This window comes from Poecilia mexicana, unplaced genomic scaffold (genome assembly GCF_051168715.1).
Source record: "Poecilia mexicana isolate PSO_F unplaced genomic scaffold, ASM5116871v1 scaffold_17, whole genome shotgun sequence".
Lineage (NCBI taxonomy): Eukaryota > Metazoa > Chordata > Actinopteri > Cyprinodontiformes > Poeciliidae > Poecilia > Poecilia mexicana.
This window is the reverse complement of record NW_028263386.1, coordinates 16,596,362-16,624,125: the sequence shown is the minus strand read 5'-3', so window position 1 is coordinate 16,624,125 and position 27,764 is coordinate 16,596,362. Positions and strand designations below refer to the sequence as shown.

General features: G+C 38.8%; 1 protein-coding gene and 2 long non-coding RNA genes across 3 annotated transcripts in view; 1 reads left to right on the top strand and 2 right to left on the bottom strand.

Moving 5' to 3' along the window:
- Positions 1–2,925: 2,925 nt before the first annotated feature.
- The window catches only part of gpc5c (glypican 5c), a 110,293-nt gene continuing 85,454 nt past the window's right edge, over positions 2,926–27,764 (bottom strand). The window contains exon 9 of the mRNA XM_015012399.2: positions 2,926–5,325. Coding sequence (XP_014867885.2) covers positions 5,147–5,325 — 179 coding nt within the window. The 3' untranslated portion in view covers positions 2,926–5,146. The remainder of the gene's footprint in view (positions 5,326–27,764) is intronic.
- LOC148154775 (uncharacterized) lies at positions 18,150–20,683 on the top strand. Its single transcript, XR_015765849.1, has 5 exons — positions 18,150–18,773; positions 19,093–19,541; positions 19,662–19,714; positions 19,883–19,956; positions 20,124–20,683. It is a non-coding gene; the product is annotated as an uncharacterized LOC148154775 (long non-coding RNA).
- LOC148154774 (uncharacterized) lies at positions 19,833–22,033 on the bottom strand. The gene is made up of 2 exons (XR_015765850.1): positions 21,311–22,033; positions 19,833–20,148 (listed from the first exon to the last, which is right to left on the bottom strand). It is a non-coding gene; the product is annotated as an uncharacterized LOC148154774 (long non-coding RNA).

The window sequence follows — 27,764 nt, the reverse complement described above, 5'->3', positions numbered from 1 at the left end:
AGGCAATTTAGCGCGGCCAATCAACCTGACACTTTTGAAATTAGGTGCATCCCATCCCATGAGATGGGATGCACCTAATGATTCACATTTTCATGCCATGCCTCTTGATTTCATTGTTTCTGCCTTGTCCTTTGTGTGTCAGTTTATTGAACCCACTTGCGCCTTGTCTGATGATCTACCCGCTTCACCTGGTTGCTGTAGCACTTAAGCTCTTCACAGCCTCTCCCTCATTGCCAGATTATTGACTGCATGAGCGAGTCAGAAATCCAGTTGTTTTTTTTCTTCCTTGCCCCTGTTTGGTCTCCAAGTTTCTGACCTAATTCATGTCCCCGTGTTTTTTTTGTTTGTTTGTTTGTTTGTTTGTTTTTGTTTTTCGTTGTCCTGTTTTGCCTAGCCCACGACTGACTTCTGCAAGTTTTCTCATAACTGGATCATGACTCATGCCCCAAACACAGACCTCTGAGATTCGCTTGCCCCATTGGATGACTATTCCGATATCTAAATCTCTGTGAATGATCATTGCCTGATTACCCGCGCCACTATTGGATTGTGGACTGTGGAAGGTTTTTGTGTCCTTCATGTTCACAGGCAGAAAAACCCACAAACTATGTAGAGTTTTTGAAAAAAACATCTAACATGCCAGCTTACTCCACTCACCCAAATATTAAGTCACTTTGTCACTTGGAGCTCCCAAACTTTCAGCCTTTTCTTAAAAACAGACCTTCCTTTTCCTGAGTATGAGACATGTTTGAACTGCCCTTTCACTCTTCTTTTCTCTGTAAATAGTAAAGATAGTCCCTTAAAATGTGAATCTTTCTCAGCAAGTGATTGAAAATGGTCTGAGCCAACCGCTCAGTCCTCTGGCCTGTGGTATGATAGTTAAAGTCCGTCTCTATTTTTCTTTCATAAGAGGAAGAATAAGTCGGGGATCCTGTAGGATATTCAAGTATTGCAAAGCTGAATATCTGCTCATATTTGATGTACTCCATCTAGAATGACTTTCTGGAGGCAGCAATCAGCAAAGGACAAGACGACTGGTACGATATAAAGCCTTTTCCATTTACTGGCATACATGTTTGCATGATACAGACTGTCTGACCTTTACAGGACCGAATTGGTGGGGGAAAAACATTATTTTGCCCTGCAAGAGTTTGAATCACAAGTAGATATAACATTAAAAAAAACATAAAAACTGCCAAGATAACATGTTGTGCATCACTATGCATGATAATGACAAACTGTTTTTTTTAGAGATTTAATCCAAGTCATAGCTGAAAATCATCTTGACGTTTTTTCAAGAGTTTATTCGAATTAAAATGAAGGTCACACATTTACTTAACCTAATGCTAGTTAGCCACTGGACAAAGATGACAGCTCAACAACTGAATTTGCTGCCTCTGTTACCCTGTTGTAAGATTTGATGAAGCTCTGCAGAGGGGAAATGGATACATCTGAGGACTGAAAGTCAAGAGGGAGAGCTGTGGTTAGGAGGTGCCACAGGACTCTCTTCACCCAATTGTCTATCTTTGACAAGCTATTTCTAGTGCCGTCTCCTCTCCATTGCCTCTTTCATCCAGTCCAAGCTCGTCACTGTGATCCCTGTGCTGAAAAGGTAAGACAATCTGGAGGTATGGGGTGAAGGGTGGTAGATGAGTTCCTGGGGTGGAAAGTGGGCTGCTCTGTTTTCACATTGCTTAAGCCAGAATCATCCACTGGAAAAAAAAAAAAAAAAGTAATGTTCTCAAAGCTCAGTTTAGAGTCTGTGGTGTGACATCTCTTTGAATTAGTTTTTAGATCTTATCCTTTTGAAAAGAGCCAAGTTGTACACCATCTTGCTCTCGTTCCTTCTCTCTGCATGTGAGGATGTTTTGGTGTGCATGTGGCTGCAAGGACTGAACCGCTGATGTATGGCATCGTTTAAAATAGCCCAGACAGACATCCGAGCAGCTGTGACCTCAGATCCCCCAAACTCTCAGTTAAACTTACTGACCACTCTGGTTCTCAGATGTAAGTGTCTGCATATTCCACAACATTGTTCAAGCCAACCTCAGAAAAAAAGTTAAATTAATTGACATTGACAATTTGTATATTTTGTCACTATTGATATTGCTTCTGTTCTCCCAATGTAGACTTTGACTGTACTATAGAAAATTGATGTAGCTCATTGGTTGCCAATGATCTAAATGAGTAGAAGTACATAACATATTGGAAACAGATGTTTCCCCCAACCCCTAAAAAAAGAAAAAAAAAAACAAGATAAAGAAGAGGTCATCAGCACTGAAGCAACACAGCTGAGTTATTTTGTCTTTATGTGTTCTAAGCTTGGATAACTGGGATTTGGGGAAATCAAATACTTGCTAACAGGCAAACCTCCCTTTAGGATCAACCGTTAGGTCATTCACAACCAATTCAGTCAATGCTGCTGCCATCATGACTGGCTTTGACTGTGCCAGAACTATTAATGTCTTCTGCACTAACACACTCTTGGTGCAAACACAGCCTGGTATGTTTGGCAAAATTTCCCCTTGGTGCAACTGGTGAAGGACAGAATAAAATAACTTGTCCTAATTGAACCCTCATAACCCTTAGGTCTTCATCAGCACTGACATCAGGAAGTTTGATTCGTGTCGTCAGATATGACACCCTGCTCAATGCAGCTTAAAATGTATGATTTACAGGAGTATGATAAGAACAAGTTACAGTGATATGAATTGTTAAAAAGCCTAAAGTGGTAAAAGTGTTTGCAAATATAAAATATTAAGGTGCAAAATAACTTGGTGGAGACTTTCCATTTGACTAAACAGTTGCATAAAAGCCCTTATATTTATAATTTATCTATCTCTAGTGTAGTCCATTTCAACAGTGCATACAGAATATTAGGAAAGATTAGATAAAAGAAAAAAAAAAAACGGGTGTGGATGCTCATTGGAGTTGCTTTTATAAAAAAAAAAAAGACATCAAAGAAGATCCACTTGGTTTGTGAGTTGTAACCTTTAAGAAGAGACTAGCCGAAAGAGCAGAGCACTTTTAATAGAGCTCAACTACATTGTATCTTAATGATACAAAAATGACAATTGGAAACACAAAGCAAAGGATGAAAACTATGTACATTTATACACATGTGAGGGCATGAAACAGCAAGGAACAAACGGATGGATTTACTGCTGCTTTGAAATAAAACATATTGTGGTTAGAGCACACAAAATGTTACACATTCAACTTTTGAAAAGAGTCCCAGTTATTTTCACTTTGTTTCAATTTGACCTTGAGACTTCATTACGTAAATGATGTTATAAATATACACTTCAGTTTTGCATTGTCAGGTGGGATGCCGTTTCTAGTCCACCTCAGATAGCTGGAACTAGAAATTTACATACATTGTATAAAATGATGCATCATTTTTTCTCACTCTCTGACTAGGTCAGTTGTGATTAGCAAAATAATTCAAATTTGCTAAATGCTGGAATATTTTCACAGAACTTTGCATTACTTGAAATGTAAAAGTTTGCATGTAATAAGATTCTAAAAGGTTAATTTATGACATCTGAGGAAACAGAGGCACACCTGTGGATGTATTTTCTGAAGCATTATCTTAAAAAAATGTTTTATTGATCCCAAAGTGAAATTAAATAAATAGGTAAAATTATATCTAATCTAAAATTATTAATGTGTACGCGTTTATACGTTGCAGGTAAGTATTTGATTTAAAGCTTTTTACTCTGTGTCAGTGCCAGTCTATGCATCAATTTTGTCTGTATAAAAGGAAAACTGGCACTAAAAGGAATTCAAATCTGGACACAATTTGTGTCCCCCCCCCTTTGTAGTGTGCCAACACTGTATGATCAAAACACATTTTCAATTGTTGGAATTTGTGGAAAAATAGAGGAGGAGGGAGTCATGTAAATTATAGAGATACTGCATTGTGTTCCGATTCCACAGAATGCTTGCAGAAGAACAGAAAGAGAAAATATAATTTCATGAATGCAAATTTTAAAGGAGAAAAGAAAAAAAAAAAAAAAGGCACAGTATTTGAAACTGAAGCTCTGCCAGAAAGGGACGTGACAATTTTGAATTTTTTTGCATTTCATACGTGCAATAATGTGCAATTCATCAAGCAAACACACAAACCAGGATGCACAATAAATATTAGTAGAGCCAACATTATGTAACCTTTGTTGAAAATTTTAAAACTCCCCATTCTTTAATTACTTCATGTGGTAAATTATGGATATTTTCCCTTTTATTTTTGACATTGAAGCGATTTTGACTTTTGTAGAGCTGACAAGCATAGCCCATTCATGAAAGAAAACAAATTAACATTCCATTCAGCTCATGTCATACATTAACTCAAACCTCTGTACCTATATACAATTGCTTGCTACAGTATTCACACCTAGTTTATCTGCACAATATGTTCAGCCGTGCAAAGGAGCTTGTGATGTACCTGTGAACTCATTACATTCTAATCCCTGCAAGGTACACAGTCATTAGAGCATGTCAAATCTGCTGTTTTGGGCCAGACACCTGGGATGGATCTATCGGTTTTTCATGCATTCCTTAATTCCTAAGAAGAAGCGAGTTACATTTATAAAAGAACAGAATTCTCCCACCAGGATGGCATTAGTACAGTGCTGTGAAAAGGTTCATAGCTTAGATCATGAGTAAAATCAGCGGTAGAAAAAGAAGACATCTGCTACATGTTACTTGACTTATGTTTGTAGCTAAGTGTTTACCGTCGTAAACGTTCTTAAGAATAATTCAACCCCGTTCTGAATAACAAAGGTTAGGTCTGTGCAAGAGAAGCAAGAGCTGCGGCCCTCCTTTATAATATCATCTATAACCAAACAGGATAGTGGAAACCGCATGGTCAATCTTTAGACTCATTCACAATAAAGATCCTGTGGGACAGGACCCTGCATTTGCCCACTTGTTACCCATTTACAGGCTCCCACACACTGTGGTCCACACACTGACCAACTCTTTATTTCTGTGTCGCCCTTAGTGACGTCTATCTGTGCCGGATGACGACGGTAGTAAGGAACATATTGGTGATATGTTTATGATATGAATGTCATGTAAGTTTCTGAAGGGGCAAAAGATGAGGAGGGATGTTTTTTTTTTTTTTTTTTTTAAGATAGTCCTGTCATCAGATCAGCAACCACTTCAAACAAAGTCCAGCGAAAAGCAGAGCGAGGCACCGCGGTTGCTGCCAGCTTGTAGGTGGCGACCCGCCGACCACCTTCACAGCAGGGGGCTTGGGGTGGGGTTCTTGTGTGTTGTCACCTCCAGGCTGTCCTCCATCGGATGTCTGCCCGTTGATATCATCTGTGTGTGACACAAAAACAAAAGAAAGAGAGAAAAAGACTAGATGTCAGACTTCGACAATGTAAAGAGATAATTCTGAATTTTTGAAAAAGGACAGTGAATGAGCGTTGTTCATTATGAATCCAGGTTAGTTAAGGTGAAAGCTGAGGACGTATGACCAAACTGGGCTTCTGCCATCTTAAAACAACTCCAATCCCAAACACAGTTTATGTTAATGTCATTACGTGAATCTTGAACTTCAGGGCACATGTGCATTAAATATGTATATGAGTACAATAAATGATCCTCCCACGTGAAACGTGGACAGAGAGTAGAACAACTGATTAATTGAGAAAAAGGGTAGGATTAAATAAGTGTTCACTTCTTCCTACTCCTTTTCAAACAGAAACGTAGTGGGAAACTAATTATTTTGGTCTTGGTTATGTATATGGATGTTTTCTCTGTCCTACTGAGTGCTTGTTTTCTTGTTTTTAAGAACTTGTTTGAATAATAAATCTAAATCAAATCAAGTCATCATGTAAAGCAGTACAACAAAAAAGAAAATACTATTGTGGTGTCAGTGAATGCTATGTTACAGACTTTTACACAGCCTTACCCTCTTAGATATTTATCCCTCCCGCGGTCTTAAGAGATGGAGTCATTTATACCCCACGTGTTTTTTACTGTGTGCGTGGTCCAGCAGGGTCGAACTGACCCCGTGTGCGCTTTTTTGTGTGTGTGTGGTTTCGGAAACTGACAGTCAGACAGAACAACCTCCCACTTCCCCTCTGTCCAACTGTGACATTTGCTGTGAGAGGCTTAACAGAACAGAAAATGTTTCACATGTCCTCTTCTTACCGCGTTTGTGTTCATCCGCTTTTTGTGTACAAAATGGCATAATGCAAATGGCGGCTTGAAGGCCAACAAAATAGTATTCATATGCCTTGCGTGATGTCTATGAGACTGGAATCGATTCAAGAAGAAATGGGAAGCTCTCAGTCAACGACTCAAAGCTGTTGGGCTTGGCCATCAGGTTCATCTCGTCTAGATTTCTGCTGAATGAAGACTCCAACAGAACCATCTGCTGCTTCTAAGACAATAAGTGAGTATAAATGTCTTACAGCATCTCACTTCCAAGTACAGAGAAAATGCCTTGATGTCTTTTTACCTTCATGGAATATATATATATATATATATATATTGTCGAGAAAAGTCGAGCTCATCCCACTTCCCCATGCTGGAGATTTTAGTTTAATAATAACAATGAATAAAGTTATCTTTAAAACTAATTACACAGGTGACATCAAGACCCAACAGTAGAGTCAGACGGTAATAAAATTAATCTGGTTGTGTGTGTTGTTATTGTGTCCTGCAAACTTTGCTTTAATTCTACTTTTTTCTATTTAATCATAAAAAATCATAATCAGACAGAAAGAGACTCATGAAACAGGAAAAGCAGGTTTCCTGAAAAAGGAGGAAGTTTTCAGCCTGCAGTGAATAAAAATAATCAGATTGCTCATTTCGGAGCATTAAAGGTTTAAAGAATAAAATCTAAACATTTTGAGTAATTGGATAAAACCCAGAGTAAAATACTTACATTAAAAATGATAACTTATGATTAAACTAATAATTAATATTGGTTTAACCAGTGGTTGATGTTGGTTTGATTATAAGAATATTTGCACTTACTCTTAAACTTATGGAAGTACTTACAGGTGGAATAAGTAACTAACTTTGGTATCAAATAATTAGAATAATGGATTATTCTTGGTTTATTTTCAGAAATGTCTGTAATAACTCACATCATGATTATAATAAGGGTAACTAATAAGTAATGGTTATTATAAAATGATAAATGAATGCTAAATCAGAGAAACTAAAAGGTTATAAATGTGATTTTGACATTGAACTTGAAATGGTGTAAAATGTGTAACTGTAACTAAAGGTCACTGATGTTGTTTTGGAGGTAGATGGTAGGTGAAGGGTCAAGGAGAGCAGAGGTAACCAAGACATTAGGTCATTAGAACAGACATCATGTCTCCAAGATGGTGATGGATATGAGATCATCTGTCCAAGCAGTCAGTATGGGAAGTAACAGGAAGTGAAACTGTGTAAGATGCACATAGGAAACAGGTGCAGATGGAAGAAGAAGAACTGAGAGTGCAACTCGGAAAGAAAGAGGGTTAACTAAAGGTTTTTGTTAACCAAGGAAAATGTTGACGTGAGGAAAGTTGTGTGGGCCTGGGGTCAGTGACACGTAGGAGATGGAAAAAGCAAAGATAAGGGAAATGAATGGATGCAGAAGGTATAAAAAGATACAACACAGGAGGATCGAGGTTCTTTGTCCCGCAGCGTTCAAGTCGAGCAGATGGAGAAGCAGAGTCAGCGGAGGGCTGCGTGATGATACCCCGGGATGACTGCTCGCTGCCCAAGAAAGGGACAAGATCCGTTTAACCACAACCCGGGACTCTGATTCGACCGCGGCCCCGCTCTCAACCCCAAAGATTCCAACGATGCTGCATCGGGGTTTGAGTAATACTGCTTCTCCCCCAAAAGTTCCTATTTAGATTGGTTGGATCCTTCAGGCAGCTTCGAGCCAAGATGAAGATAAAGACAAAGATAAAGAACAAAGGCAAAGAGGAAGAACTAGTGTGTTCCTTTCGTGAGACCAGCTCGTCTACCTCTCCATGGACCAGAAAGATCATGAGACGAGGAGACATGAGCTACACAGCTGCAAGACATGGAGCTGAGGACCGCTGCGCGCATGAGGAAGTCACCCTGAGGCCCAAGGCCAGCCGCTCTAAGTCAGTACTTTTCCTGCCAGCACCCAAGTCCTGTGTGACCTCACGGACGGCTGCCCTCATCTATCAGCGCTGTGAGCCTTCTGCTGCTGCAACATTTCCATCATCAGGCCGGTTCTGGGGTTCAAGATGCCAACCTCCGTCCATCTCTCTCAAAGTTTCCTTTTTTTAGTTCACCAATAAGTAAAATAAAATTTTACTTATTTGGTTATTTCTGACCCCTTTAAAATTCCATTACTAATAAAATAATTAATATTAAGAAAATGTTGAACAACAACAAGGTGGCGCAACAACGTGAAAAACGCTCGAACTAGAACTGGTGGGGCAAAGCCTTTGGACGTCCCTTCAGACCATCCGATGCAGCTGCGGGACTGTGAGTATGTGGTCCATACGCAGGGCTCTCAGGGCAGCGGATGGAAGGGTTGTTCATCAAAGAGCACATTACCCAGAGGTTCAGTCTGCATGGATGTAGCAGGCCCCATGGATAACAGAAAAGAGAGGTCAGGAGTACCTCTTGGTGCTGATGGACATGGTGTAACAGTGACAGCTGTAGAAGAGTAGGTCTTCCCCTGCAGAGAAACTCCGTTCAGGTCACGGAAAGCAGGGAGGCAAAGGCACTTCTCCTTTTTGCCCAGGAAGGGAGAGGGGAAGTTGCAGTGTGCAGTGTCATTGAAAACAGAGCAGAAAGTTTGGATTAAAGCTCAAGATTGGCCTGTAGTCACGGGGATCAAGCTGAAATTCAATGGAATTAATTTTGTGAAGCAAGTACTGCACTGCAAAACAGTACTACTAATGAAGAAAGGGGTCCACAAGGTCAGTGCTCAAGCCAGTTCTTAGCTAAAGCGAACCAGAACATTGCAAGAATCAAGCAACATGCCATCCTGTGTTAGACTTGCCACTATTACAGGATGATTGCCATTCAAAGAACAACTTCAAGGCTTTGACTGGGAGGGCCCTGAAGAAATTGGATTATGCTAAAGCAGAACTCCTGTCACAAACGGATGGATTAAACTGGAAAAGGGACTGAAGTCGTGAGGAAGGAGTGGCATCATAGACAACCACCAAGATCATCCTGCAACAAAGCATTGGACACCTGGAAGGGGAAGGGTCAACAGTTTCCTCCCAGGACCTGGACAACTTCTGATGCCTCCGACAACTCCAGTACCCCTTGACGACCTCCAGCGACGGAAAAGGATTACGATTGTGGATAAAGCGTCATGCTGCTTATGCTTTTTGCTTTGTTATGCTGAACTTCCAGATTTTTTATTTTTTTTTGGGGGTTTCTGCCTCAGCCCATTGGCCCATCAACATGTTCCTAAGGAATCTTCCACATCCTGAAGAACCGACAGTTCATCCAGCTGAGGATCAGAGCGACCTGGGTTCTCTTCGACATTCGTCACTTCCTGGAAGACATCAAAACTCCAAGGAGGGGGTGTCAAAGAGCAGTGGAGTTTTGAGAATCTTCACATCACAAGCTGCTGAGTCCTTGGTGACGACTGAGGATCTGCATCTTCACATCCCAAGCTGCTGTGGCCTTGGTGAGGACTGAGGATCTGCATCTTCACATCCCAGAGGACCATCTTCTCTTTCCAGAGGATGAGGACGCAGACCTGTAGGAGGGTGTTGGGTTCCCAGCATGTGAAAGGTCTGACCTCGAGGAGGGGGTGTCGAGAAAAGTCGAGCTCATCCCACTTCCCCATGCTGGAGATTTTAGTTTAATAATAACAATGAATAAAGTTATCTTTAAAACTAATTACACAGGTGACATCAAGACCCAACAGTAGAGTCAGACGGTAATAAAATTAATCTGGTTGTGTGTGTTGTTATTGTGTCCTGCAAACTTTGCTTTAATTCTACTTTTTTCTATTTAATCATAAAAAATCATAATCAGACAGAAAGAGACTCATGAAACAGGAAAAGCAGGTTTCCTGAAAAAGGAGGAAGTTTTCAGCCTGCAGTGAATAAAAATAATCAGATTGCTCATTTCGGAGCATTAAAGGTTTAAAGAATAAAATCTAAACATTTTGAGTAATTGGATAAAACCCAGAGTAAAATACTTACATTAAAAATGATAACTTATGATTAAACTAATAATTAATATTGGTTTAACCAGTGGTTGATGTTGGTTTGATTATAAGAATATTTGCACTTACTCTTAAACTTATGGAAGTACTTACAGGTGGAATAAGTAACTAACTTTGGTATCAAATAATTAGAATAATGGATTATTCTTGGTTTATTTTCAGAAATGTCTGTAATAACTCACATCATGATTATAATAAGGGTAACTAATAAGTAATGGTTATTATAAAATGATAAATGAATGCTAAATCAGAGAAACTAAAAGGTTATAAATGTGATTTTGACATTGAACTTGAAATGGTGTAAAATGTGTAACTGTAACTAAAGGTCACTGATGTTGTTTTGGAGGTAGATGGTAGGTGAAGGGTCAAGGAGAGCAGAGGTAACCAAGACATTAGGTCATTAGAACAGACATCATGTCTCCAAGATGGTGATGGATATGAGATCATCTGTCCAAGCAGTCAGTATGGGAAGTAACAGGAAGTGAAACTGTGTAAGATGCACATAGGAAACAGGTGCAGATGGAAGAAGAAGAACTGAGAGTGCAACTCGGAAAGAAAGAGGGTTAACTAAAGGTTTTTGTTAACCAAGGAAAATGTTGACGTGAGGAAAGTTGTGTGGGCCTGGGGTCAGTGACACGTAGGAGATGGAAAAAGCAAAGATAAGGGAAATGAATGGATGCAGAAGGTATAAAAAGATACAACACAGGAGGATCGAGGTTCTTTGTTCCGCAGCGTTCGAGTCGAGCAGATGGAGAAGCAGAGTCAGATGAGGCCTGAGTAAAGACACCCCGGGATGACTGCTCGCTGCCAGTGAAAGGGACAAGATCCGTTTACCCACAACCCGGGACTCTGATTCAACTGTGGCCTCACGCTCAACCCAAAGGATTACATCGATGCTGCAGTGGACATGGGGAATATACCAAGATCCTTTTTGGATAACGAACTGAGTTCAGAGAGGATTCTCACCAGTTCAACTTTGGATTTATTCTGAAAGGATCCTGCCAAGACAAAGACAGGACTCCATCCATGGACGTTAAAGTTTCTTCTGCCAAGATCGTCTCTGCATCTGGGTTCGAGTATTACTGCCTCCCCCCAAAGCCTCTATTTAGATTAAGACACAGCGTAGGGATAGAAGTAGGAGTAATTTCAGATGATTCTTAAAAGTTTTAATTTCTTATATTCTTTATTAAAATGCTGTATGTCTTTTTCCCCTGCTAAAGCTTGCTAATAAAATACTAAAGTCTAATTTGAAGTTGTGGACAGTTAAATTAATTGAGTCATCTAGATTTAATTTCTCTGGTCAATGTAAAATTAATGTTTATGGTCCTAGTAACTTATGGTGGCTTCTTACGTTCTTTAGTTCAGATAAATAATGTCCCTGGGACTTATTCCTAGTCACTAAAATTATCCAAGTCGGTTACCAAGTGCACGTTAATTATTAGGAGATGAGCTACCGTGAACAGGTGTGGTTTATGAGTTCGGACATCGGCGGGGCTACTCCGATGTCTGGGCTATGAACTGAAGCGGGGCATAACGTCTGGATGAAGGTAGTTAGAACTTGGACGAGTCATCTCCGCTCCCAGCTTAAATAAAAGTTCTCTAAATTCTTATCTGCGGTAATACCCGAGAATTGGAGTCTTTTCGGACCCGTGAGACGGAGAGCTGGTCAGTAGTCAGTCTGCTGGAGTGGGGAGGAGTTAAGGGCGTGGCTGAGTACTGAGAATTAACAATATATATATATATATATATATATATATATATATATATATATATATATATATATATATTCACATAAACTCAGACACAAAACTTTCCTGCTGACATCAGTGAAAGCTCATCTCTGCTACACTTTCATCCTCATATGTCAGTGTCATCTGTCTTTATTCCTCTTTCCCGTCTAGCTGATGACAACTTGGAAATGGATTCCTCCTATTCATTGCCCATCCCTCTCACCAGTCCTCAGTATAAATTCCAGCTTGACCCAACCCAACGCTGCTAGGAAACACAAGTGCACAAGGGGCACTGTAATGCTCTCAGCACAGTAGGATCACACACACCCATAGATGGAAAGATGAGAGGGATCTTTTTTAATGTCTCAGTGTGAGGTGCTCCCGTAAGCCTTGTGTAAGTGTAAAAAAAAAAAAAAAAAAAAAGATCAGAATCAACATATCAAAAGATGCATAAATATATATTGGTTGCAGATGTGGCTAAAGATGGAAAGACATGGAACTCGAAATGTACATTTTGAAGAGAAGTATTTTGTTACTTGTTCTAAAACAGGCACATTCAGCAGTTATTTAAATTGCTGTCTTTCAACCGGGACATGGCTTTTACACTGCTCCAAAGTAGGACAATGTAATTGGTAATCCAATATGTTCGTGAAATACAAAGAATTCTTTAGCAAAACAATGAATCTAAATCTCTTTTTTTTTTTTTTAAGTAAAAGAGAAAACACATTCCTTTTCTCGAGTGTCCGATGATTTATTTTTTCTTTCCTCCAAGTGTCTTTGAATTTACATTCTTTTGTTGGGCTGAGTAGAAACAACTCATCCCTAACCATGCTCCTGGGTTTCTGTGGATCCCTCTGTGAACAGGGCATGGCAGGGCTTTGGAGAGTGGAGTGTTTCTTGTGCCAGTGATTTTTTTTGTTGTTCTGGTAGACAATAGACAAAGACATCATTTATCCCAAGTCAGATTGCTGTTATTGCGTAATGGCAGCGGGGTGTAGCTCATGGCAGAAATGTCAGAACACTGAGATTTAAAGGAACAAGTCAACGTGCATCTCCACAGGCCAGCTGAATGAAAGATTAATGAAACGGATTATTTCAAATGCAAGTTGCAACACAGTTTGAGAGAATTGCCAGATAGTGTCATATTGTAGGCTCCTGGCACTTTAAATGATGTCTTCATTCGTCCACACCGTGTGAAGGTACAATACTTTATCCTTACAAACAGAAACAATTGACAGTTGTGCTTTAGGAGCTACATGCAGCAACCAAAGTTCTGAGGATGTATAAATACGTCCATGTGAACTGTCCGAAGATGTGCTTGTGAAAATGTTGATGACAAGTTTTTAGTTTTTCTGATCCAGATGAATGCAGTTCAGCAAAAGACTTAATCAGCAACCATTTCAAAATCAGGTGTGCTGAAAAAGGAAAACACCTGAAACATGCAGGGCTGGATGCTTCGACAACCAGGGTTGGGAAACAATGTTCTATATGATTTCACGTACCTGTAATAATTTGATTATTTAATCCTAAATATGAGCTGGACCTGCTTTCCTTGTAAAGTACCACACGATCATTCATTGTGATTTAGCACTATTGAAATCTAACGTTTTACTGAATCCAGCGCTCATTCAGTAAAATGAGCGCTGGATTCGTCTTAATTGCTTGGACTTTCAAAACCAGCAAATCCTCAGTTTGAACAAACTTGCGAAGCCATTTGTAAGATTTCAGCTTCATTGAGTTTCTTACTCACTCTTGTCACATTTTAGAAATAAAAACCTATCAAAAACACCTGCTTTGAAATATTGTGTCACAACATTCGATACCACTGAGCCATTGCGGAACATGGTAGAAACCTGAAAAAACAAGCTGGACTGAAGCAGCTTAGAACACAAAACAATCCAAGATGAAAACGTAATGTGGTTTTGTTGTCATAATCAAACAATGTTAGCAGATAAGCCATTCTTTATAAGCTGGCTCATGTGTAAATCCGCCAAATATGAAGGGGGAAAAGCAGAAAAGATCAAGGAAGACAGAAAAACAACGGGTGGGAGGGAGCGGGGAGGAGAGCAGTTGGCCTTTTAAGTAGAAGAAGGATGGATATCCTTCATCATTCATATCAAGACAGATGGAATCAATCACTTTACGTCAGATCAAGGCTGTGCAGGGGCACAGGGACACGCGTCTTCCACCAGATTGTCAATTACTAAAAGACAAATGTAATTTAAGTAATAAAAGTGTTACGCAATGAATAACAATAAAAACTAATAAAAGAAGGTCAGAACTAATAAATTAGATTGGACAATATATAGCATAGAAAATGCTAGCTTTATATTGCTAGTTAGACCTAAAGTAGACTAAAAAGACAATTGTGTAACTTTACAACTGACTATGCAATATCAGCTCTGATAAAAACACACAGCTTCAGGACCTTGTTGACCTGTGTGTTGGCAAAGTGTGTGAGAATTGGTTCATAGTGTCCTTTGTCACTAATGCTTTCCCAGATGGGCTAGCTTGTGTGTTTAGAGAAACAATTTCCCACTGGGCAGGGAGAAAACACAGCTGCCTGTAGCAAGTCTGACTAAAACAATAGAGTAGCTCTGGCCAAGAGGCAAGGCAAACACAAATACAGGATGGAACAAAAGAAAGAAAGAAGTATTGATCCTCATTTGAGGACATTTTAAATAAGAAAATGTAAAAGAAAATTATTGACATCTTTATTGATTTCTAAACAGTTTCTTTAAAATGTTTGTAATGCTATGTTGGATGCACACAAAGCATTATAAAAATTGGTAACACTGGTAAAATATACTACTTCTGACCTCAACACAATTTTCTCTTCAATGTATAATTTATCTCAGTTACAAATATTCCAAGATGAATAGGCATACTGTCTTCCTAAACATTCAGGTTAGCTGTCTGTAGTAGTAATTACGAGACAAACTGGCTCAACTCTGAATCATGGTCATTGATCAGTCTAGGCATATGTATTTGTTTCTGGTGTTTTTCAGAAAACAAGCAAACAAAAACAACAGTCCGGCTATAATGTAACTATGTTGCATAAAAATTACAAGGTGCATATAACTAATTTCTCATTTGTTTAAACTCGAATGATATTCAGATTATATTGTTTAGAGACATGAGAAAGTCTTGAAAGGTCGCTGGTTTAACTCACAAAATACAACAACATATGACTATTCCTTACTCATCCACTTGTAAAAGAATGTGATGCTCCTCCTTTGCATACAACCCCTGGCAAAAAGTATGGAATCACCAGTCTTGGATGAGCACTCATTCAGACATTTCATGCTGTAAAACAAACTCGGATCAAAAACATGATACAATATTAAGGTCATTCCAAAGTGCAACTTGTTGGCTTTCAGGAACACTCAAAGAAATGAAGAGAAAACATTGTGGAAGTCAGTGAATGATACTTTTATTGACCAAACACAGGGAAATAAATATGGAATCACTCAATTCTGAGGAAAAAAGTATGGAATCACTCAAATTGGAGGTAGAAAAAAGGACACACCCAGTCTATTTCCTTTCCCTAAATGGACACCTGCCCCAGATTAGATGTGCCCGTTAGTGTGCAGTTCAAAACACCTGCAGTCATGACACCTTGGAGGGCTGCTGGACGAAGTGGAGTGGCGAGAACCATGACTCCAACAAGAGAAATGTCCCTTGAAACAAAAGAGAGGATTGTGAAACTTCTTGAAGAAGGTAACCCTTCACGCATGGTTGCTAAAGATGTGGGCTGTTCACAGTCAGCTGTATCCAAGATATGGTCCAAACACAAACAGCATGGAATGGTTGTTAAAGCCAAGCGTACTGGTAGACCAAGAAAGACATTAAAGCGTCAAGACAAACAACTAAAGGTCATTTGTCTTGAAAACCAAAAAAGTACAACTAAACAGATGAAGCATAAATGGGAGGAAGCTGGAGTCAATGTATGTGACCGAACCGTAATAAATCGCCTAAAGGAGGTGGGATTTCAATACAGGAAAGCTAAATGAAAACCAGCATTGACACCTAACCATAAAAGAACAAGATTCCGATGGGCTAAGGAGAGGCAATCATGGACTGTGGATGACTGGATGAAAGTTGTCTTCAGTGATGAGTCAAGAATCTGCATTGGACAAGGTGATGATGCTGGAACTTTTGTTTGGTGCCGTTCCAGTGAGATTTATGAAGAGGCCTGCCTGAAGAAAACAACCAAATTTCCACAGTCCTTGATGATATGGGGCTGCATGTCAGGCAAAGGCACTGGGGAGATGACTGTGGTTAATTCTTCTATCAATGCACAAGTTTACATTGACATTTTGGACAGTTTTCTCATCCCTTCAATTGAACAGATGTTTGGTGATGATGAAATAATTTTCCAAGATGACAATGCATCGTGCCATCGGGCAAAAACAGTGAAGGCATTCCTTGAAGAAAGACACATTCAGTCGATGTCATGGCCTGCAAATAGTCCAGATCTCAACCCAATTGAAAACCTGTGGTGGAGATTGAAAAAAATGGTCCACAAGAAGGGTCCAACCAGCAAAGCTGATCTGGCAACTGCTATCGAAGAGAGTAGGCACCAAATACTGTTTGTCCCTCATCAAGTCCATGCCTCAGAGACTAAAAGCTGTTATAAAAGCCAAAGATGGTGCAACTAAATACTAGTGATGTATTTTGAATGGTCTTTTGTTTATGTGTTTTTCATGATTCCATACTTTTTTCCTCAGAATTGAGTGATTCCATATTTATTTCCCTGTGTTTGGTCAATAAAAGTATCATTCACTGACTTCCACAATGTTTTCTCTTCATTTCTTTGAGTGTTCCTGAAAGCCAACAAGTTGCACTTTGGAATGACCTTAATATTGTGTCATGTTTTTGATCCGAGTTTGTTTTACAGCATGAAATGTCTGAATGACTGCTCATCCAACACTGGTGATTCCATACTTTTTGCCAGGGGTTGTATTTCCTACTTTCTGTTTAGCTTGGTGTCAAGTAAAAATATGTCTGCTGTCGTACAAAAGAAGTTCTGAAAATTAAAAAATAAATAAATAAACGTAAACATGTCAAACTTATCTCTGTCTTAAACGGATTTTGTCTAACTCATCATTGTCCTTAGATCTGACACAAACAATAAACATAAATACCATACAAAGGTAGGTATATTATAACACTGAGCCACCCGTGTGATGGTTCAGTAATCCATAAAGGAACAAATCTGGTGAGATGTTCCTAGAAAACAAAGTCAAACCTGTGTTTGGTCCTGTGCATAAATCCTGGGTGAACCTGAACTGTGCTCCACGGAGGAAATATGCTGCTGTCCACTCAGACTTATCACACCGTCACACTGTTTGACTCTGAGTTGACAAAGCAGCTTTTCCAGACTGAAAACATACTTGTAGTTACTACAAATATTATAATCTCCGTTGTTATAATCATATTTTTTTTTTAATACCAATGAATGGAATTTACTTAATGGCACCCGTCTATATTTAAGTGTAGCCTTCTGTGGAGCATTGCATTTGAAACGTTCACAAAGTTGAATATGCCTATCTTTAACTTTGACATTTTTATAATAGCTTTAAAGCACCTCTGCTCTGCTTTCTGTGTGCAATTACAGGACGGCTGAAAGCAGAGGATAGATTGATGCCGTATTAAATGTGTGTTGTGGAAGTTGATGGGATCAGTATCTTGCTTCTCATCATGCCTCATGTCTGTTCCTTCCTCTCTCTGTCTTGGCTCCCACAGCTGCCTTGACCTTGCATTGGCCCTCCCTGTTAAGCAGTTCACGGGTGGCGGATGCAGTGGTCGGGGACTTTGAAGCAGCTTGTGAGTCTGGCTTTTGACAAGGCCACCGAGTCTGCTGCATGGTGAGCTTTCATTAACACCAGTGACTTCTGACACAGTTTTTACTCCTCACAAAGCCAGCCCCATAAATTTAAGCAAGCACAAAACAGGGGGATTTATGAAGCTCATGGTGCATGTACACAAGAATACATGCAAATATACTCTCCGACGCATGATGTGGGTGACAGCTCTTCATCCTGATATATACCGCTAGTACGGTATTGTATTGATGGGAAGAAGTTAAAGGAGAATTGCTTTGAATAAGATTTTTCTAAAAATAAATGAATAAATAAATGAATAAATAAATAAATGAATGAATAAATAAATAAATAAATAATGTTGGTTTTTGAATATATGGGTTAAATAAATAAAGGTACGGTGGCCCTGAGGTGCAAAACACTACAACATTAACGAAGCACAATTACAAATTACAAAATCACTACAACATTAACAAAAACACAACGACATTAACCAAAACACAACGACATTAACAAAAACACAACGACATTAAGAAAAACACAACGACATTAACGAAAACACAACAACATTAACGAAAACACAACGACATTAACAAAAACACAACGACATTAACGAAAACACAACAACATTAACGAAAACACAACGACATTAACGAAAACACAACGACATTAACAAAAACACAACAACATTAACGAAAACACAACGACATTAACAAAAACACAACGACATTAAGAAAACGGAAAAGGTAGGTCCCAGTGGAGACCTAAGGAATCGCTGATTGGACTACAGCTCGTTAGAAAACGGAAAAGGTAGGTCCCAGCGGAGACGTAAGAAATCGCTGATTGGACTACAGCTCGTTTTACTTCTGAACCGGAAGTTTTTCTGGAGACCCTTTTCACAATGATGTCAGACAATGGGCGCCGTAACTCGAAGAGATGAGATGTATCTTTACTTCTGGTGTGATTTTGCCTCGGGAAACCTGACTGAAAAATTCACGGATACTCATTAGCTTAAAGATATACTAAAAGGTAAGGTTAATTACAACAGCATTTACGTGTTAGCCGTTATTACTCATTGTCAATCCACCATTCTCTAACTGTATATATAATAAACAGCCTCCGATCGGAGAATAAACCAGCTAGCAGCTGCTTTAGCCACAGTTAGGAAACATATACACGCCTGCCTGTCAGTGCTGTGTTGTTAAGTTTCACTAAAATCACTGACATCTTCCAACAGTTGTTTAGAAAAGCATTTTAAATATTGACTTAAGCGCTATCTGCCAAATAATTTACATATTCTGATGTGATTCATAATTTCTCATATTGTTTTGTTCATCTTTCTCAACAGTAGCCTACCTAGCCTACCATATCTGGGATGGTCTTGTTCCTCTGTCCATGGCAGGTTCAGTCAATCAGCTGTGGGACATCTGCTGCCTAACATCAAACTATCATGAGCCTCTTGATTTAAAAGGAGACAAACCAGTACAGAGCCTCCCTGCTCCTGCAAGTCACACTTCTTGGATGAACACTCAATACTGCAGCTGTTAGAAATGAAATCTTTGTGTATCTATCCTTTAATTAATATCAATATGTATCTATTAATAAATTGATGTTGTGTAGAGTTCTGTAAAAACTATTGTAAATAGCTTCTCTTGAGTAATCTACATATGTGCAACTTTTACATTTAAATTGCTTTTTTTGTAAATCTTACACATCTGGCAACGAAGTATGTGGAGGAGAGGAAATGAGAAAGGAGAGGAGCTTATTAAAGCTGCCATTGTGGAACAAAGACATAAGGTTTGTGACCGTTTCTTGCAAACATTAAACACTGTACATGGATTCATATATATAAATAGATATATTTATATATAGCTGACTGTATATATACAGTCAGCTATATATATATACATACTGCAGCAGAACCCTCAAGCTCCCAGGGCTCAGAGGATGAAAGAGACCACCTGCGGAGGGTGAGAAGGGAATTTTATATATATATATATATATATATATATATATATATATATATATATATATATATATATATATATAACATTACACAAACATAATTATCACAGTTAACAATTTAAGTCATTGATAGAGAAAATTTATTTACAAACGGTATATTTTTATTTTAACAGTATGTACTCAGGGTTTACAACTTAAGAAGACATCCATGTAGGATCCTTGGCGGGTGCCAGTCTGCAGTGAACTGGTGCCAGTCTGCAGTGAACTGCAGTGAACTGGTGCCAGTCTGCAGTGAACTGGTGGGTGACAGAGCCAATGGTAAACTGTAGTGAGCAGTTTGAAGCAGAAGTCCCACCATGTGATCCACAGGGTTTTCCTAGCTGAGCACAAACTTCATGCACTTCGTTTCCACAGGCACCACAGCAGAATCAAGTGTAACCTGTTAAAAGGGATATAAAGGTGTTATTCCTATATTATCAATTTTCTACTGCCAAGTCTACAACCGCAGGAAAACAAAGTAAAAGAAATGTATCCTTCTAATCATAACCTTTGATAAATATTCATTGGAGAAATGTGAAGTTAATGAGCTAATATATATTGTTATGGCCACTCTTGCATCATAATAAAAGTCCAAAAAAAATGCAAGAGTAGTCTTTTAGGAGGTTTTCAACTCACTCAAAGAAAAAATGAAAAGCACTCGCAGAGACTTCTCCTGTTTGAAAGGGGTTTCTTTTACTTATAAAAGTAACAAAAAATAATGTCTGAGTTGACTTCAAATATAAACGTTAATTTGTGGTACAAAAACCTTTTCACTCCTCACTCCTCCACCAAACAATCAGATCAACCCCAGCAGCTGCTTCTGCCTGTTAATCACTGCAGGAGGCTGACTGACAAGGAAGAGGGTCTAAGCAAAAATAAATACATAAATAAATATACAATAGATCTATCATTCACATAACCTAGATCTGCGAAAATTAATTTCGCAAAAAATAAATTAATCTAATGGTTAATAGGCTCCAACATATGCGAGTAGAGCTCATCACATTCCTCCAATGAAACTTTAATATCTATCTATCTTCCTACTCGTGTCTCTATCTTAGCAAGAGTTTGACTTCTCAGTTTAGCATAACTGTCAGGTTTTGGACTTGAGACTACAGGTAATGTCGCTACTGAGAGGGTGGTGAAACTAGCGTATGACATGAGGAGGGTGACGATAATGCATTTTACGTGACAGGCGGCAACCCCAGTCTATACTATAAAAATCTGATTAAGATTAGAGCCTAAATACGTTCTATTTCCAAAACAGAAAGGCTACGTAATGTTAGCCAGCTAACAAATTACTATTGCTAAGTAATTCCCAGTAAGTCAATATTTAAAATGCTTTTCTAAACAACTGTTGGAAGATGTCAGTGATTTTAGTGAAACTTAACAACACAGCACTGACAGGCAGGCGTGTATGTGTTTCCTAACTGTGGCTAAAGCAGCTGCTAGCTGGTTTATTCTCCGATCGGAGGCTGTTTATTATATATACAGTTAGAGAATGGTGGATTGACAATGAGTAATAACGGCTAACACGTAAATGCTGTTGTAATTAACCTTACCTTTTAGTATATCTTTAAGCTAATGAGTATCCGTGAATTTTTCAGTCAGGTTTCCCGAGGCAAAATCACACCAGAAGTAAAGATACATCTCATCTCTTCGAGTTACGGCGCCCATTGTCTGACATCATTGTGAAAAGGGTCTCCAGAAAAACTTCCGGTTCAGAAGTAAAACGAGCTGTAGTCCAATCAGCGATTTCTTACGTCTCCGCTGGGACCTACCTTTTCCGTTTTCTAACGAGCTGTAGTCCAATCAGCGATTCCTTAGGTCTCCGCTGGGACCTACCTTTTCCGTTTTCTAACGAGCTGTAGTCCAATCAGCGATTCCTTAGGTCTCCGCTGGGACCTACCTTTTCCGTTTTCTTAATGTCGTTGTGTTTTTGTTAATGTCGTGTTTTCGTTAATGTTGTTGTGTTTTTGTTAATGTCGTTGTGTTTTCGTTAATGTCGTTGTGTTTTCGTTAATGTCGTTGTGTTTTCGTTAATGTCGTTGTGTTTTCGTTAATGTTGTTGTGTTTTCGTTAATGTCGTTGTGTTTTTCTTAATGTCGTTGTGTTTTTGTTAATGTCGTTGTGTTTTTCTTAATGTCGTTGTGTTTTTGTTAATGTCGTTGTGTTTTGGTTAATGTCGTTGTGTTTTTGTTAATGTTGTAGTGATTTTGTAATTTGTAATTGTGCTTCGTTAATGTTGTAGTGTTTTGCACCTCAGGGCCACCGTATAAAGGTAATGTAGCAATGAAGAAAATATCGCATCCTCTTACAAAGTGATAATTATATCAGTATAAGTGCCCCCTAAAACAGGTTGCAAATGTCTGAAACTACAATTCCACTCTGGCAAATCTTATCCAAACAGTGTGTTGTTGTTTAGTGAAACAACAAGGGCATCTTTTGAACCTGTCTTTTTAAATCTTAAATCTTGCGATCATTCCACCCACTGCTGTTGTAATCCTTGCGCACACATGCATATTGTGGAGGAGAAAAGAAGCAAACAAGCAAAACAAAACAAACAAAAAAAAAAAAAAAAAAAAAACATTTTCTCCTAATGTCATATTTTGAGAGCGTTTTGTCTTTGAATTCTGTTACAATAATTTAGAGGTAGGGAGGTTTAGGTTATCCTGACCTGTAATTATGCTGACCTACTGACCACCTTTTCTCACTTTGCTATTTTCTCCTAATCCTCTCTATTTATGCTTTGTCTGTGCTTGTTGTTATTAATTTTCTGCTGTCTCTCAATTTATTTTTGTGATGGAAACTACACCTGGTCTCGTGTCACAGTGCTTAGCTGCGACTCCTTCCTTGAAGGAGCCATCTGGCTGAGCTATTGCTGTCAATAACTTAATTTCACTCTCCACAGATCACACTCTTGGGTTTTGTCTTTCTGTGTTTGACTGTTTTGGATCCCACAGATTGAATTGCTGCCTCAGAACATATCTGAATAGATTTGTGAAAAGGGACATTATATAAACAAAATTCTCTGTAATCACTCATCGCACACATAGAGTGTGCGATGAGTGACGCAGATTAATGTTCTTTACATTGGCAGTTTGACAAGTTCTACATCATTGATATTATATAATAGCACCCCAAGAAAATAAAATTATAGCGATAAGACACAGAAAAGACATTACCTTTTCCTCTAAGCTATGAGAAAATTTGGTCGAGAAGTCAAAGGAGAATAGACATCCAGTGGTGTCTAATTGTAGTTGCATTATTTACACAGGTTGCGTGAATTAAAAGAGGCTTAATTTTGCAGATATTGTTTGAGTCTAAATAAAAGCAAGCACTGGTCAACTTTAAAAACCTTTTAAAAAGGACATCCATGCATATCTAGTGTTTTCTAGGATAGGTCTTAGAAGACTGCTGTGTGTTTAGGTGTTTAGTGAATCAGATACTGTTCACAGAATGAAAGCAAAGTCTCGTTGTCACCATGTCACATGAGTATTTATCTTTCCAAGAACTCACACAATGTCTTTTTATTGTTTTTCACTGTAATATTAAAAAAAATGTATGTGGATGATATAAAGTGGAGAGGAGTGCAAGATGAATTTACAGACAATTACTGCTCTTCTAGGTTGCTGACATTTTATGTCTCTGCTATTTAGTTTTGAAAAACCAACAATGACGCTCACACACACACACACAAGTTCTCTAAATGTTTTGTTGAATACTGGAACTCTGTACATTTCAAACAGTAAAAATCAAGACAGCTACTGCCTGCCTAGTGGGAAACATATAGGAGCAAAGGAGTTCCAAATACTGGGACTGTGTATATATGTGGAGCATACATCTTAGGCAGAATCTACCATAGCAACCAGCAATACAGAGTGACAACTCCAGAGTAGAGGTCGCACTAAAGCAATCTGTCAGGACTATTGCACTTCCAGGACAGAATAAAATTTACACCCTTAACACAAACAAAAACACATATACATGAGATAAATTGGCATGTGGGCCTCTGGGAACACAGTGACCTGGGATACTTACAGTGGCGGATATGCAAGATAATTTGGAAACCTTCAAAGAAAACCAACACTAAATGTACAACGCAACTTTTCAGTCTCACATGCAAATGCACGCACACATACGCACGGATCACCACAACAAAGTACACATAATACACACTACACCTGTGTGCACTCAGACACCAGATGCCTCATTGCGCTGGCAGGTGTCAGGTTGTCCTTGCAGAAAGACAAGCGTGAAGGATGCCGAAATAAACTCGCATTCATTCTGTTTTACTCGGTCTTCTACCATCTTACGTTTGCATTCACACATCATCATCATTCATTATAGTCAAGCGGAAGTGTATATATGCTACCATTCAAGAGATTCTGTCTGTTTTTTGTCTGCTGTACTAAACTCAAATCCAGACGGTCTCAAAATACATGATTTCCCCTAAATGTATGCCTGCAATCTTCATGTTTTATTGCATGCATGTTGGTTTGGTTTATAACGTCAATAAAGCTGCTTATAGTATCATCAATGTCAACTGCGCACAACATGTACATTTCCTAGTGAGTTTTATATGAATAAATCTTCAAAATCCACATATAAACTACTTAAATGCAGTTGAATCCTTAGTAACAGTATTTATTCAAAATGATCATGTTCCTGCCTAAGATTTTACTTTACAAATCAGAGTGTGCAATAATGATTTTGGCAGTCAAATGAAATTCAACAGAAAAAAAAAAAAAAAAAAACTTTCTTTTTTTTGGTGAAAATAAACATTCTGAACAATTTAGTAATTCTAGTATAAGAGTCAGTGATGTAGCAGGAAAAAGTATTAAATGTATCTTATAACTGTTGCTGATCATATTTAAGAACATAGTTGAGGGAGGTGGTGGGAACACATTCAGGATCTCCACGATCCAGACAACATGTTCGGTGTGCAGGAGAAAGACTTGGGAAAAGGCAAGTCCATCTAAAGGTCTAAAGATATTGAGACTGTTAGAAGAACACCTTCTAAAGGCACCATCAGGGGAGAAGATTTGTCCCAAGATACTGAAAGCTCTGGATATATATTATAATATAGCGGGTCCTTGCGTAGAATTGGTGAAATTGACATGGGGCTTTGTTTGTTCAGTTCACGTGTGCTTTTTAAATCTGGAGAAGGCTTACAACTTACAAATTATTATTCAAATTGATATACTTTTCAGCAGGGCCTGTGGGAGCATTTGAAGTTGCTACGGTTTTGTTGACATGCGACGGAGTAGTTTGCAATCAGATTTGAAGCAGAAATGATAAATTCACTCGTCCCGAGTTTGAGGTCATTGTTGGGTTCGGGGGTGGGTGGGGGTCAATCACTTTCTCACAGACTCCGTTCATGTGTTTGGATGTCTTGTTTACAAGTCCACAGGTGAAAGTAGCACAGAGAGGGAGAGGTACAGACAGATTGGGGTCTCATCTGCAGAAATGCAAGTGCTACTCTGACGTATCATGATGAATAAATAGATCAGCCAAAATGTCAACCTTTACTGTTCAACCTACGTTCTGACTCGCGAGTGCTAAAGAGATTTGGAACGTGTCAGGAAGAAAGCGATCTCAGATAAAAGCAGCTAAACCGATCTCATTTATACAGAAGACAACTGATGGAAGAATGTCTTCTGGTGATACTTGCTTAGTGACAAGCATAGTGAGCCACAAAACTCAGTGCAGAAATTAGAATGCCCCACTCTGTGTTGCTCCACGTGACAAGTCTCCCTTGAATAAAACTACTTTAGGTGATGCTTGCCATCCTTACTTCAAAGTGATTTTAGATATCTGTGAGGGTAAGAAGAAGAAGAAGAAGAAAAAAAAAAACATTGTGCTGTGATGCTATAAATGTTTCATTTTGTGTGGGTGAGTAAAATACTTTGATGTAACCTCTGCTTCACTTACTCATTGCAGTTTTATGTTTATGCAATATGCATAGAATAAGCTGTCAGTGTTTCTTTCTTTTTACACTGTACTTAGCTAGTTTGCTGTGGGGGCAAACCCTTCCCGGCCCCCATGTTTGACAACCTGTTCCAGGTTCAGCTCTAATTAATTAGTTATAGATAACAGAGAAGGCCTTTGTTGCTTTGGTCAATAGGATTGACCTTTAGTGAGGGGATTTGTCTTGAATGTGTCTCTCTTTTACGCATAATGCCTGTACTTGGAGTCGGCCTGGAAGTAGTCAATATACAAATGGGTTGATTGCCACAATCATTCATGGCCTAACAAAATATAAAGTGGTGCAGTACAGTCACTATCTAAACCTGTTTCGTTTAAACAAAATGCACCTTCCTAACTTCCTCTGGGCTGATCTTTCCTTCTCATCTCACCCATTTACTCTCACCTACTTCTCTCTGTGCAGTTGTTTTGAAATGAGTCCAAAGGAATAATACTAATCCCAATACAGCTTACTGTAGTTTTCAATACCATTGGTATCTCCAAAAATGCCAGTTTATCTATTAAAAGAGAGCGTAAGCCACAGGCAAGGTCAGACATACCAGTCAGTCTCTTATGCTATTCAAATAAACTATATGCTCATCAAATTCTCATTGCAGCCCTCAGAGTTATGTAAGCTTGACTAAGTGCTCTAGTGAAGCAGATGAAACAGAAAGTTTGCCCTAGCTCCTAAAGCCGAGATCAAAATATTTCTTGAAAATCAATAAACATTTGGTCGTTACAAAAAAAACTAACAGCAAAATCAATGCCCGGGTCAAAGGGAAAGAACGGTGCACAAGGGTTTCATGCGCATAATAAACTTCAGGTTATGTGCATTGAATTTGCAGTTTTCAACAGAGACCTTTATTAATCTGGAAAGCAGGTTTTAGGATCCCTAAGATGCCATTTATTGCCATGTAACCTGCAAAAGTCCATAAAAATTCCTTGAGATGGTTGAATATTGGTTCCACGTCTGGTTCTGTTGTTAATGCTTTCATTTGAATCAGAGCACTGAGTCATCGACATTCCTCCTGCTTCTGCTGTTTAACTTCTGTGCAGTCAGACAAAGTTCTGAATTGTATGGATCATTTTCACCAATTTCCGTGGGTAGTTTCTCACACCACAAGCCTCTGTTTTATGGCCTGCTGCTACACCAGAGATTCTTGGTTTTGGTGTGCTGGAGAAGCTCAGCCATAAAGGACCCACAGATACTGCTGTAAAAGGAAATGATGATGATTGCTAATGGGAACTATGCTCTTCTGATGAACATCGCCTCGGGAGCCTTTCAAGTTAATACAGTCCGAAAAAAGTGCAATAAAAACCAGAGGCCAGATCAGCCATGGAAGAAACAGAATTCCATGAAAAGATAAGCAGCATCAGGGTCTCAACACCATGACAGGAGGCAGATATAACCAGGAAATAAATATGAAAAAATCTAAATAAATGTGGTGATTTGGTAATTACAGGTTAGCTTTAAAATGAAAGACTAATTTATGTCCATTTTAATAGTTTTAAACTTGTGTCACCCTAACTGATTTGTTTTTTCCTTCTTCAAATTTAAACAACAGAGCCAAAACTTAACAACTATGTAATATGTTTTACAGCTTCTAATGAAGAAGAAGACAGTCTTTTTTAATGTGACTAGAAATGTAATGAATCCCCACCACATCCATTTGCAAACCAGGCCATCTTCCTTTAAGTCCAAAGCCATTGCAGATCCTCTTGTTCCCTCTTCCACAACATAGCTCTTCCCGGAGGAACTTTCTCTGAGCCCCGTGAGCTCTACATAATAAAAAAAATAGGGGAAATGGCAGCCCCACTAGCAATATCCGCACCTGGGACTCAGCCACTACATCTGCTGGTCAGCCAGCTTCTATGCACGCAGTCTCGAGAGGGAACCTTGGTGGGGGAAGATCCAGGGTTAGCAGAGTTATAAGCAACCAAACTGGGATTTCAAGCACCAAATCCATATTGTATGTTCCTAAACTTCCTCTCTCACGGTAGATCGAGTCATTGATTTATACACTGAATTTTTGTTCTCTAATTTTTATC